Source organism: Mytilus galloprovincialis, chromosome 2 (assembly GCF_965363235.1).
Source record: "Mytilus galloprovincialis chromosome 2, xbMytGall1.hap1.1, whole genome shotgun sequence".
Lineage (NCBI taxonomy): Eukaryota > Metazoa > Mollusca > Bivalvia > Mytilida > Mytilidae > Mytilus > Mytilus galloprovincialis.
This window is the reverse complement of record NC_134839.1, coordinates 80,987,041-81,001,455: the sequence shown is the minus strand read 5'-3', so window position 1 is coordinate 81,001,455 and position 14,415 is coordinate 80,987,041. Positions and strand designations below refer to the sequence as shown.

At 31.9% G+C, this 14,415-nt stretch overlaps 1 protein-coding gene across 2 annotated transcripts in view; it reads left to right on the top strand.

Moving 5' to 3' along the window:
- The first annotated feature begins 10,495 nt into the window (after nt 1-10,495).
- The window catches only part of LOC143064556 (sec1 family domain-containing protein 2-like), a 33,324-nt gene continuing 29,404 nt past the window's right edge, over nt 10,496-14,415 (top strand). Inside the window, exons 1-2 of one of the 2 annotated variants that reach the window (XM_076237463.1) lie at nt 10,496-10,546; nt 13,718-13,910. In XM_076237463.1, coding sequence (XP_076093578.1) covers nt 13,737-13,910 — 174 coding nt within the window. In that variant the 5' untranslated portion in view covers nt 10,496-10,546; nt 13,718-13,736. Of the gene's footprint in view, nt 10,547-13,148; nt 13,205-13,717; nt 13,911-14,415 lie in introns of those variants that run through there. The other variant, XM_076237462.1, reaches the window with a different exon arrangement.

The following is a 14,415-nucleotide window of genomic DNA, read 5'->3' as shown; positions in this document are numbered from 1 at the left end:
ATCATTTAACTAATTATATGTTATACATTGCAGATCATTGAAAATCATAGTTGGCTTCATCGTGTGTTTTAAAAGTTCCAATGTTTGTATGGTCTTGTCGATTGTTTATATCTAGGTAATTTTTTTTTTTGGTAATTGAGTTTTGTACTTATAAATTCAGTTGCAAGGTTGTCACGGTGGTTTTGTACCGCTTTTTTTCAATTTTTGGAAGTAACTTATCATTAAAGGGATTCAGTGTTGTTCCATTCACTAACATTGAGGTGCGTGTATATGTGAAATTAAGGCAGCAGTACCATACCACTGTTCAATGGTCATAAATCGATTAAGCGAAAAACAAATGTAAGAAAAGCTAAGAAAATCAATGTACACGGTGGATAACAACATATACCTAAATTGGTTTACAATATGAATACAGTTTATTCAAACTATACAATAATTTCATTTTTTTACAGGATAAAACATTTCTTTACAACACTGTCTGAACTTTGGATTAAAAATGCTATAAATGATAGCGTTTGATGCGTTATTTATGCAGTAACTCTTAGCTGCCACCTCTATCATTTGATGTAACAATAGACTCTCGCTTTCCTCTTTAAGTTGGTTGGATTTAAGTAAGATTTGTAACGTTAGGTAAGGTACGTAGCTCAAAATAAACGTAACTGTTACTGTTACACATATAAGAGTTGTTTTCACCATTCGAGTGTTCTTCCGATTACTTGAAACTATCTTCATATTGACGGTCTGAGTACGATTTATAGAAGTATTAAACTTTTCTAAAAAACTGAAACGTAAGTTAGATCTAGTGGTATTTTCACATTGTCTATTGTTATCATTATTCAACTGTAAATTTATATGATACTCTACTTTCCGACTGTATAATGCCGACAAAGTGTATGAGCTTAAACTTGAACTAGACGAATTACGATTAAGTCCAATTTCTGGTCTTGCATATTTCATCTTCAAAATATCCCGTTCTTTTTTCCACTTTAGAATTGAATGAAATATTCGCCCATAAAGTATTACTATTAAACTGAAACATACAATAAAAATAAGAAGAAGGTTGCAGAAAAACAAGGTAGGATATATTGTGGTTTTAAGGTTATCGTCAACCATACAAGATTTCCCATAAATGTCAGGAAAAGTTGTCTCTGCGGAATGTTCACCAAACACAAATAATGCCGGCCATCCAAATATCAGTCCTAGACAGACTATTATACTAAGATGGGTACTTGATTTTGACATATAGTTTCTTTTAATGGTCTGCAAACTTTGTAATATCTGTCGAAAGCGATGAATACAAGCATGAATCCTTCTGCAATATAAACAGCCATTCCAACTCCTCGAAAAAATTTGCAGGCTACTGTATTGAAATTTACATAATGGAAGCGTAACGTAAATATCTCGAAAGGAATGCTTAAAACACAACATGTTAGATCTATTACTCCTAGGGAACATATGAAAAAGTTAGCTGATGATTTCTTGAACTTCATTCCGTAGGCATATACAACAAGTGTGTTACCTATGATACCGACCAGCATTAGAAATCCAGACAAAATCATAGCTGGAAGACGCCTTTGAAGATGAGTTTCGTTGTATATCCAAAGAATGATATCTTTGTTAAAAAATGTTGTGTTCAATGCGTTCATAGCATCATTGTTCGTGTAACTTTTATTATTGCTCATTCTGTACCAGGCTGAAAACAAAATAAGAAAAAACATGGTTATTAGGTAAACTTATGTGTAATATTGATAGATTTTTGCATTGGTATTTTTATAATACCATCAAAGGTTTCACGACCGTCTTCACGAGTTGATTGATAGAATACCGGTGTCACAGATAACAATGGATATGTTTCAATTGCTATTACCACAATCCCGTCCTCTATTCCTCAATTGTGACAGCAAAGAGTGGAACTTAACATCCGAATTCGAACTTACCAGGAGCAAAAAATGGGGCCGGATATGCCTACATTTTCGTGTATTACCATGGCATTATACGTTTCTCTTCGATTCGTAAGTTTTGAAGGTCTCCCTTGGTATTAAACATTTATATTTAAGAGAGTCTAAAATATGCTAACATCTTATTTTTTCATTACCAAAAGACTTTGAAGTCTTGAGTATTATATATAAAACGAAGTAAATCAAGTAAATAAGAAATTTTACTCACACAAATGATATTGAACTTAAATAAGTATATTCGACATTTAACCAATTCTACATATAATATCTTACCTCATGAAGATAGTAAATTTAGATAAGTACGGGGATATGCGATACTTAACCAATTCATTCTACACATACTACATTACCTCATGAAGATAGCGAATTAAAATAAGTATAAAAGTATCCGAAATTTAACCAATTCTACACATACTACCTTACCTTATGATTGGAGAGATCTTTTAGATAAATATTTCCGACATTTAACCAACTCAACACTTACTACCGGTCCTCATGATAAACACCACAGTTTTAACTCGAACATATTATTTGAAAGCATCATTAACAGAACCAGGATATTGGCTGATAAACTAATTCTTAAAAAAAATCATTCTAAATGTCGTCATTGCTTCCTATTACTCCAGATAAATGCTAAGAAAAATAGAGCAGAGTGGCTCATTGAACATCTATAACAGATAGTATGAATGAACGGAAAGCTATTTTAACACAATTACGCACAGGAAATTTGTTCTCCGGTTAAACTTTTATTCCAATAGTTTTATCTAAAGATGGTTAATACATTTACATGTTGTGCATTCGATAAAACGTCTGATTAAAATTTTGATTTTAGTTCTCACGTCTAATGGAAACGTTATGATTGATACGATTGATATTGATTCAATGATCGGCTGTCGATTCAATTAACTCTTCTCTTAAATGGAAGGCACGATCATTACAATCAACACCACCGAAAAAAAAAAACTTAACATCAACTGCCGTTGCAATTAAATCTTCCAAATAAATCAAAATACAGAAACAGAAAAAAACACTCAATTAGTTCGTTCTATTTCATTTCAAAGAAGAAGGTAATAAACTCGATTGAGTGTATCAACTGTGGCACACTCGTATCGATTGAATACGATCGTGCACCAAGTAAATTGAAGTTATAGAATCGAATGAGTTAATCAACTGTGGCAGAATCGTATCGATTGAATTCGATCGTGCCCCTAGTTAATTGCAGTAATATAATCGATGCAATCGATCAACTGAGACACGACTGTATCGATTGCATACAATTATTACTATCTTGTCCCTAAGTTATTGAAATAATAGAATATATTGAGTTGACAAACAGTGACACGATGGTCTTTTTAGTATAGATTCAACGTATTGACGTTGTTTTTCTTCTTAATAACTTGTTATATAGTATGCTTTTATTTGTCTTTGTATATTATTACTTGTACTATTTAGTCTGTTTTTTTTGGTGATATCCATTTGACTTGGCTCATTTCTTGTACATCCCGTAATTGTGCTATAGTTAACTACTTTTGTCTTTTTGGTTTTGCTTAGGTGTTTTGTCTATATATGCCTTGTCTGTTCATCATTTACTTGTTTTATAGTGATTAAGATTATTGTATTCCTATTTATGACACTTTTACCTATAATATCTGTCTGTTTGTTTTGTTCACACATTATTGTCAATATAACAGATTTCATGAGACTGTCAAACAAGCGATAGGTCTAGATAACTAAACATCAGATTTAATCATCTTCTATTTAAGAAAATGCCTGTAGTAAATTGAAGAAGTGATAGAATGTTTTGAGTTTACACGATTTAACTATCTGCAAGGATTCGATAAATAGCGTTTAATGGAAGCAAGTACCCAAACAATTGCTTGATCCTACAACGTTGTTGTTGTTGTTGTTGTTGTTGTTCTTCTTCTTCTTCCAAGTACTGCCCACATTCAATATAATTTATATTCTGGCAAGCTACATATGATTAACAACAGATTAAAACAGGATAAAACAAATTGTTCTAATGATTTAGTTTGTGATTTTGGTAACTTGAGACTTGACTATCTCAAGAGACTTTGCTGTGGTGGCATCTGGTGGCAGTTTGTTCCAATCCTTAACAGTGTTTAACAAGGACCATTTCTTACATTCTTTGGCGGCTGGCTGTAATAAGCAAGTATGTTGTCCTATGCGGTTTGAACTTCTTGATGGTTTTTGTAGATATTTATTCTTGTCTATGGCTACAAGATCGTTTGTTATTTTGTAACACATGATATGATGAGTCGGCATTATTTTCGTCTTGTTTGTAAGCTCTTCCATCCTAATGCAGTTATCATGTTGCTGACACTTGATTTATTTCTCTGTCTGCTATTTACATATCGTGCAGCTCGTATTTGTAACGTTTCCATTTCATATATGTGGTTTTGCTAATATGGGTCCCATACTAGCATGACGTATTCAATTTGCGGTCTAACTAATATTGTATAGGCATTCCCTTTGATGGACTTTAGTTCTGTTCGTGAGAAATTCCTTTATCCATTTGTTTGTCTATCCAATCGTTTCTATGACAATTCGCACAATCGAAAAAATATGTTACAGCCCTATCAATCCTCATCTTGCAACGCCTCTCTGTACACAAAAAGAGGACTTTTGGATTAGACAATTGGGAACTGCGACACCATATGGTTGCAATAACAAAATTGATGGTATAGGTATTCTATCTAGTCCTTCGTGTAGCTCGGTGAATGTGATGAATATTTTCAACTCTAATCCTCGACGTACACGCAGTCATGGTCATTGTCATTATAGATCACCTACTTTGCATGATGTATCTATTAATGACTTGCTGCCATTTATACAAAAGCCGTTATGTGTTCATCATATTCGCACGAAACTTAATTCATTTACCCTTTCAAAACTTCGTTCTCTTTTCAATTTATGTTTTGAAACCACTGTTACAAACCCTCATGCAAACAAATACAAACTTACAGCTATTATTTCAGATATTGCAAGTCACAGACTTTTCAAACCCGTTCGCATTGGAAAAGATTAAAAAGGGGAAAAAAGATATTTTTTTAATCTTTCCTTTGCCAACAAAGGTCTCGATGCCATCAACTTAGGCAATATCCTTCATCATAAATAAGTTCAGTCGAAAATACCTCCTTATTTCAAAGGTTAGGCAGTACCAATCATTTCTCATACCTATAACAAACCTATTGCAGCAATTTTCAATTACAAACACGTTTTGCAGGATATCAATATTGACGACTTCAAGTCTAAACCTCCTGATTGCACTTGTGCTAGTTCCCAAATCACATATAATCCAGCTGGTCACGTTATTACCTGTGACCTCAACATTGTCAATAACACTTCCCTGCGAAATTTTTTATCGAAAGGTTCGAAATATCTAGAGCCTAAATCCATCCATTGGAAAAACAACTTCAAAATTTTGATAGACTCAGTCGAGGAATATGCCAGGCAATGAACTAAGCGCGAGAAGGAAGACGTAGACACTCTTTCCGAATGGGTTAAGGCTGTGAGGTCGTTGATACAAATCAGAATTAAGAAACTGAATGGGTCTATCAATGCCCGTGCTACGTCAATCTTTGAGGACCCAAATGTTGCAAACCACTTATCCTACCTCCATGACAAATATGTTGTTTTCCCCGCAGATAAAGCCCTAAACAACATCGCCTTTGTGTGTTTAACTCATTACATTAACTGCTTGATAAACAAGTATTGACAACTTGGAAAACTCAACATATACCCTCACGACACTTACCAAAGAGGAAATTCTGGATAATCATAGGTCTGTTATATGTTCCTTTGGAATTTCAACCAAAGATGAAGAACTGGATCTTCCATCACTGTATTGGATACCTAAACTACAAATGTCTGTTAAAAAAAGGTATATTACTGGGTCTTCCAAGTGCTCCACGAAAGCTCTTTTTAAATTATTAACATCTATTTTATCAACAATCAAAGCCTTGCTTCAAAGTTATTGTGAAACTATTCTAGAGGTGGCTTGAATTAGATGTGGATACTAAAAACTTCCAAAGATCTTTTAGAGTACATACAATCTAACTCTCTTTCATCTTGCAATAGTATTAAAACATTTGACTTTTCTACACTTTACACAAGTATTCCACATTCCAAACTAAACTAAGAGACAAATTGAAAGAGTTTGTTGTTTCAAAAAAAAGAATGGCCAACGTAGATACAAGTATCTTGTCTTAGGGAGGGATAAATCCTACTTTGTAAAGGATCACTCTGATTCAAACGTTCGGAGGACGTGTTTTTCAACAGACTTTTGGGCATTTCAATGGGAACCAATTGTGTCCTTCTTGTCGACTTGTTCCTTTATTATTACAGAATGTATTATTAGGCTTACTTCATACAGGAACTTCTTAGGAAAAAAGATAAGAAGTTAGCAATATCCTTTAACTTTACTTTCCGCTATATAGATGATGTTCTCTCACTAAATAATTCAAAAGTTGGTGACTATGTTGAACGCATCTATCCAATCGAACTAGAGATAAAGGATAAAAACAGATACAGTTAAGTTGACCTCATATCTTGACTTACACCTAGAAATTGACAATGAGGGTCGGTTGAAAACAAAACTTTACGACAAAAGAGATGATTTCAGCTTTCTTATTGTGAAATTTTCATTTCTAAGAAGCAATATTCCAGCAGCACCTGCATATGGGATATTTATCTCCCAATTGATAAGATATTCTCGTGCTTGAATTGCTGCTCACAAGGAAGTTATTTAACCAAGAGTTCCAAATGGTGAAGTTGAAATCATCCCTTCATAAATTTTACGGTCGCCATTACGAGTTGGTTGACCGTTATGGAAAAACCGTTTCACAGATGATATCTGATATGTTCCTTACGTTGTAACTACAATCCCTTTTCTTTTATGAATGTGACCTACCGAATAAGACTATATACCGGATTTTTTAGAACATGAGCAACACGACGGGTGCCACATGTGGAGCAGGATCTGCTTACCCTTCCGGAGCACCTGAGATCACCCCCAGTTTTTGTTGGGGTTCGCGTTGCTTATTCTTTAATTGTATATCAGGCCCGTAGCCAGGAATTTCCAGGGGTTGGGGGAGTATTTGCACTCACGAACTCGACTTTAACAGTCACAATTCGAACAGAACATTGATTTTAACAGTGCTTTTTTGTTTTCAAGGGGGGGTCGTCCGAACCCCCCGAACCCCCCTTGCTACGGGTATGTACATATGTTATGTCATGTGAACTATATTGTTTGTCTGTTTGTCTTTTTCGTGTTTAGCCATGACGTTGTCAGTTTATTTTCGATTTATGAGTGTGACTGTTCCTCTGGTATCTTTCGTCCCGCTTTTATCAAAAGCTTTTGAAAAGTCAAGTATAAGCAGATCTGATTGCTTTCCGTTTTCCAGGTCTTTCAGTTGTGGTGTGTTTCGCATGATCGCAGAAGCGCTTCGTCCTAAAAATGTGCGTACGGTCTACGCTTTTACAACTCTATGAAGTAACAAACAGAAGCATTCAATACTTATCATTGGAATGCCGACAATCTGTTGAAAAACACGTCCTCCGAACGTAACAAATATGTTGTCAATCAAGAAATCAAACATCTTGATAATATCAGTTTCAGACTCGGAATTTTTTGTTTGAATCAGAGTGATCCTTTACAAAGTAGGATGTATTCCTCCCTAAGACAAGATACTTGAATCTACGTTGGCCATTCTTTTTTATGAAACAAAGCAATACAAACTCTTTCAATTTGTCTCTTAGTTTAGTTTGGAATGTGGAATACTTGTGTAAAGTGTAGAAAAGTCAAATGTTTTAATACTATTGCAAGATGAAAGAGAGTTAGATTGTATGTACTTTAAAAGATCTTTGAAAGTTTTTAGTATCCAATTTTTTTTTAGCTAGGATCATGAAAACTCGATTTCCATCAGGTTTTTATTTAATTTACCAGTGCATTTTATTGTAGGATCTCGTGTCTTCATGAATGATAATGTCAATATTTTAGAAGGACGCAAGATTGCTGTTAGCCAATCAAAATAACCTAATATAATGAAACATACATGAAATGCAATTATTACCTATCAGCTCTATCAAAGTAGTGAACGGTTCTCCAAGATAGCGGAGGAATAATGCAACAGAACAGAAAACAGGGTTACACTAATGTCCTGACAATGTCCTGACAGTGTCCTGACAGAAATGAAAATGCTTAATACTTTTTTATTATTGGAAGGATTTACTTGAAATTTGGAATCAAGCAAGATGAGAACTTATATTTAATAAATAAATTGAAAAAAAAAATAAAAAAAATATTTATAAGAGATAGAAAAATTGACCTGACCAACTTGACTTTGAAACTACTAATGTCCTGACAGATATTAAACGGCTAAACAATGTTTTATTATTGGCAGGATAGACTTCAAATTCGATACCAAGGAAGATTAAAACATTTAATACAAAAATATTAGAAAAAAAAAAAGAAGAAAAAAAATATTTTCAAGAGTTAGAAAACTTGACCTGACCAACTACGTCTTTCCCATGACTAACGTTAATGTCCTGACCGATGTAAAATGCCTATAGCTTTTTTATTCCTTAAAAGATCGATTTCAAATTTGATGTCAAGGAAGATTATAATACTAAATATATAGATACAAGAAAAAGATTTAAAAAAAATAATTTAAAGAGTTAAAAAACTTGACCTGACCAACGTTGACTCTGCTCTGACTAATGTCCTGACTAATGCAGAAAATGTGAATAACTTTTTATTATTGAAAAAAATGACTTAAGTTCCTTACCAAGGAAGATGATAGCATTAAATATAGGAATTTATGAGAGAAAAAAATGTTTTTTAATTTTTGAAATGTTAGAAAACTTGACCTGACCAACTTGATGTTTGTCATGAAGAATGTCCTGACCGTTATAAAAATGACAATAACTTTTTTGTTATCTATTGGGATATTACCAAGTTTGGTATCAGGGAAGATTACAACACTTAGTATAAGCATGTAAAATAAAAATATTTTAAAATTGACCTGACCAATGTTTACCTTGTCCTGCAATGTCCTGACTGATGAGGAAAAGACAAATATTATATAACTGTTTTTTTTTCTCTCTCTCTAAAGACAGAATAGACTTAATTCTTGAAATTATATGATATTTAATTATTTTCTTTATTTAAACATAGTTAAGAAAAAAATTGGATGCACTTTTTATTATTCGTAATTTATGTGTATAAGAAAGCCAAAAGACAGTGACATACTCATGATAAAATTATGTTTATTATAAGTTTTTATATTTCTGTGCCCGGTGATTCTAACATAATTCTACTTTGAATCTGAGACTACTATAAAGTTATAGTAGTCTCAGTTTGAATGCTTGTAAAAACAATATATTGAAATCAAAAGAAGCCCATTTTCTGTCCTTTTATTTATGTTATTTGACATGTTTAATCCCTCATTAACTAAACAACAAAAAATGAGTGAAATAAATAAGAAAGATATAGGTAAGTAAACACTCCAATTTGTGTTAATTTTAATTAATGAAGGTGTGATTAAATTTTAATTATTCATGTTACTGTCTTTGGACTTAATTGCATTATGTACATCTTTATATAATCCTTTCATATTAAATGTAGAAAAGGTGCATTTACTGAGTATCTACAGCATCTCTAATCACATATCACTTTTCTCAGTGATATAAAACCTGGTTATATCCCTTTCAATAACAAAAAAGTTATTGTCAATTTTATAACGGTCACGAGATTCATCATGATAAACATCAAGTTGGTCAGGTCAAGTTTTCTAACATTTCAAAAATTAAAAAACATTTTTTTCTCTAATAAATTCCTATATTTAATGCTATCATCTTCCTTGGTAAGGAACTCAGTAAGTCATTTTTTTCAATAATAAAAAGTTATTCACATTTTCTACATTAGTCAGAGCAGAGTCGACGTTGGTCAGGTCAAGTTTTTTAACTCTTTAAATTATTTTTTTAAAATCTTTTTCTTGTATCTATATATTTAGTATTATAATCTTCCTTGACATCAAATTTGAAATCGATCTTTTAAGGAATAAAAAAGCTATAGGCATTTTACATCGGTCAGGACATTAACGTTAGTAATGGGAAAGACGTAGTTGGTCAGGTCAAGTTTTCTAACTCTTGAAAATATATTTTTTCTTTTTTTTTTCTAATATTTTTGTATTAAATGTTTTAATCTTCCTTGGTATCGAATTTGAAGTCTATCCTGTCAATAATAAAACATTGTTTAGCCGTTTAATATCTGTCAGGACATTAGTAGTTTCAAAGTCAAGTTGGTCAGGTCAATTTTTCTATCTTTTATAAATATTTTTTTATTTTTTTTTTAAATTTATTTATTAAATATAAGTTCTTATCTTGCTTGATTCCAAATTTCAAGTAAATCCTTCCAATAATAAAAAAGTATTAAGCATTTTCATTTCTGTCAGGGCACTGTCAGGACATTGTCAGGACATTAGTGTAACCCCAGAAAACACTATATTTGACTTCATTTCTTTCCCCACATAATTTCATCCCCGATTGAAACGTCAGAGAAAAAAAGAGTAATTTGTATTATTTAAGAAATAATTCATGGGGGCTTGAATATATCGTTATTTTACCACGGGTTGGCCCTTTATGACAAATGTTTTACCCTGAGCGATAGCGAGGGGTAAAATATCGGCATAAAGGGACAACCCGTGGTAAAATTTAGATATATTCAAGCCCCCATGAATTATTTCGATTCTGATAAGACAAATATAGCAATTGTTTTGGTTCAAAGCGCACTAGATGGAGACAAATATTTGCCGTTCCCATAAATTAACCCACTTTAAGATTGGCGGTAAAGAACGGAGCAAACAGATTTAGTGACATGCTCAAACTATTTACAATAATATATTTAGATAGATTTGGATGAATTTTAATGATAATTTACTTATATATCTTCTATGTATATAAAAAAGGGCTTATACCACATTTTAGTATTGTTTGTTTACGTTTCATTCTGGTGATGATTTTCGGTATCAGAAGCGTGTATTTTCCCGAAAAATGCTTAAACTATTACGTTATCATTCTATGACGTCGTGTACTCCATCCATAAACAATCATATGACGTGGGAGTACAATCAGAACAGCCCAACCAATATATTCATATTTTACCACGGGTGTGTACTCAAAGCGTTTGAAGGACGTCATGTTAGAATTAATATTATAAGTCCTTGGAAAATCTTAGTTTAATTTTATACTTATAAATGAATTCATACAAAAGTAATAACTTCGAGCTGACACACACTGTTTGTAGGTTTTGTATTTTCAAATAGTTGGCCCCGTCTTCGACTACTATCTAGACAATGATAACATATGTCATGTACATGATGTATGTTATAGTTACAGGAATAGTAGTATACAGCAATAGTAATATCAGTGCATCACTGAAGAAACATGTATTGTCAAATCTGTGTTAGTGTGACACTGAAGTGACAGTTAAATTAGTAAATAGGAGGGTCAATGTGCCCTTCTATCATGACTATATCAGTTCTATTCAGGAATAATATAGATGTATGATGATAGTATTGCCATTAATTGTCAGGCGTCAAACAGTAATTACGGCTACTTTCAGCATAAAATTGGTTAAAATATTACTGTGATTTGCTAAAATATCCTTATCGTGATTGGACAGATTTCTCAAATAATTATCATTGCCTTTATTTTTGGAAAAAAATGAACATGATTTGTCAAACCCAGTTGACTTTTTTATCGTCTAAAAGAAAGTGTACATTTTATCGTCATGCACCAAAAATTACTTTTGATGTCATTTAGCTAGAATTTTCACTGTATTTCGTCATGAACATGATGAAGGTACCCCCATTATGACCCTCATTTTACATATGATATATGTATAATGTAATAATTACAAAATGTACCTCTCTCCATAAATATTTGGCAGGTATACATGTACAAATACTGTCAGTTAAAAGCTCATTAAAGCTTATGTTATACCCTTGTTTTTATACTATGCCAACTTTAGTTTGTGTTATATAATAAATTTCCACCATCATAACAATAAAGATAAAAGTATGTGGTAATGTATGATTGGTAATGAGACAACTCTCTGAAACGAGTGCCTGTGATCTGTGATTTAGAGCAGTTTGTCTCTTCACTCTAAGAAAGTTAGTTGTGATGAAGGTAGATTTGACCTTGCTTATTTTTGACGTATAAACACAGTAAGAATGCTTTCAGATAACAAAAAACATATTAATAAGATAACAAAATAATTCTTTATATTGGTATATTAATTTTAAACATTTCAAAATAAATAAAAGAAATTCTAGATATGAATAAATGTCTTTGATAAACTAATGAATAATGCAAGTATCTAGTACATTACAGATTTTGTAACGATTTTGAATTCAATAAAAAAAACTACATGTATAAGATAAAATTATAACCCTGTTCAAGGTAGACAATCAACATATTGACTTTATGAAATTAAACATAGACTCATAGTTCAAAGGAATATAACTCTTGTATACAAATGACACATCAATCGAATTATTTAGCTGCGAATTTGTCTGCCACCTTCAAGGAAGATTCTAAATTATCAATATAACCATAAGTTGTTAATCTATAAATACTGACGACTAATGAATGCTAACCACAGTAAAGAATATTTGTTTGAAATTTTTAACACTTACTCAGAAAAATGCTCGAACTACTTGACTTTAAAAGCTCATAATTAACGTGTTTACACAGTGATATAATATGGTTGTTAAACATTACAAACCTGTAATCGTATAAGACACTATACACCTCGTGTGCTTGCATTATCTTATCCAAAAATATATTTATTTTAAAGCCTAAATATTTCGACATGTTGTTTACGTTTTATAAATTTTAGAATTCTAATTGTGTCACAAATTCCGGTTAAGATTTGACTAAATACCAATATCCTGATATCGTCAGGTAAATATGCTACAACAAACAACAATCACTTAATTATAGGCTCCTGACTTAAGACAGGAACATACAGAATGGGGCAGGGTTGAACTACATGTAAATTGAAGATGACAACACTCATGTAACATGAGACAATGGTGTATCAGCATGAACAGTACAACAATTAACATAAGTTCATTGAAACTATAAAAATCAGATAAAGAGCTCAACAGTCATCATATCAATATGAAGTATAAATACATCTTACATGTACAAAAACACAGACTGTAAGTGGAAGAATACTTATACATACTTATACATTCTGGTGAAGTATCAAAACATTAAATTCATAGATCCATGTATTTTACATATTTTATGTTTACTGATTGACTGCTTAATTTAAGGTTATGCAGTCTGCACGGTTAGCCACTAGTCCGATGCCCCAGACTAGTAAATATTGATTCGGACAAGTGAAAATTTTCAAAATTTAATATAGTCATATAAGGACAAGTTTTGATATTTAGTTTCCGGACTAGAAGATGAAAAAGTTTTCTGTGCAGACTGTTATGAATTAGGAAGAAATCAAAGTAATTTAGTCTTTGCCATTTAGGCATTACGTTCCTTGGAATTTTGCCATCATGGTCATGATGTCTGATTATGTCTTATGTCAGATTTAATATTAAAAATTCAAATAAACAATCCCTAACTTTGAAGCACACCTATTTTCCAACAACATTTGGAAAACAATAAACCTCAGACACTGTATATCTTTATTAATACATTTATTAATTCTATCACAGGTATATAAATGAAAGGAAAATGAAGACAATATCAATGGTATCAAGTGAAGTCTGGAAGGAAGTATTTATAGATGTTAACAAGGCTGTTGTATTTATAGACAATGCATGTGCAGAAGTCCTTCATTGGAATGGTGGGTTGTCTGCCCTTACTGAAGCAGGAGCTGTTGATGTTAAAGAATTTTCATCTTTTGAGGTAAACATGATTGAATATTTGATTATAATCATTAATAATTATACATTCATCAGTCATAAAACAAGGGTGATTGAATATATGATTATAATCATTAATGATTATACATTAATCAGTCATAAAACAAGGGTGATTGAATATTAATGATTATACATTAATCAGTCATAAAACAAGGGTGATTGAATATATGATTATAATCATTAATGATTATACATTAATCAGTCATAAAACAAGGGTGATTGAATATATGATTATAATCATTTTCAAAATGATTATACATTAATCAGTCATAAAACAAGGGCTAACATAAGTCAACCCTCCTAAAAGGGGCACCTCTATTAAGCAAAAATGATGTCTTGTTAAGTCATCTTATTCTACTGTAGTTATTCCTATGTATTTTTAATCTCAATTACAAGGTTTTACTAATGTCATCGTCATGTTAAGATTTTATAATAATATAATCTAAAAATACAATGTTATGTATCTAATAAAACATACTTTGTATATT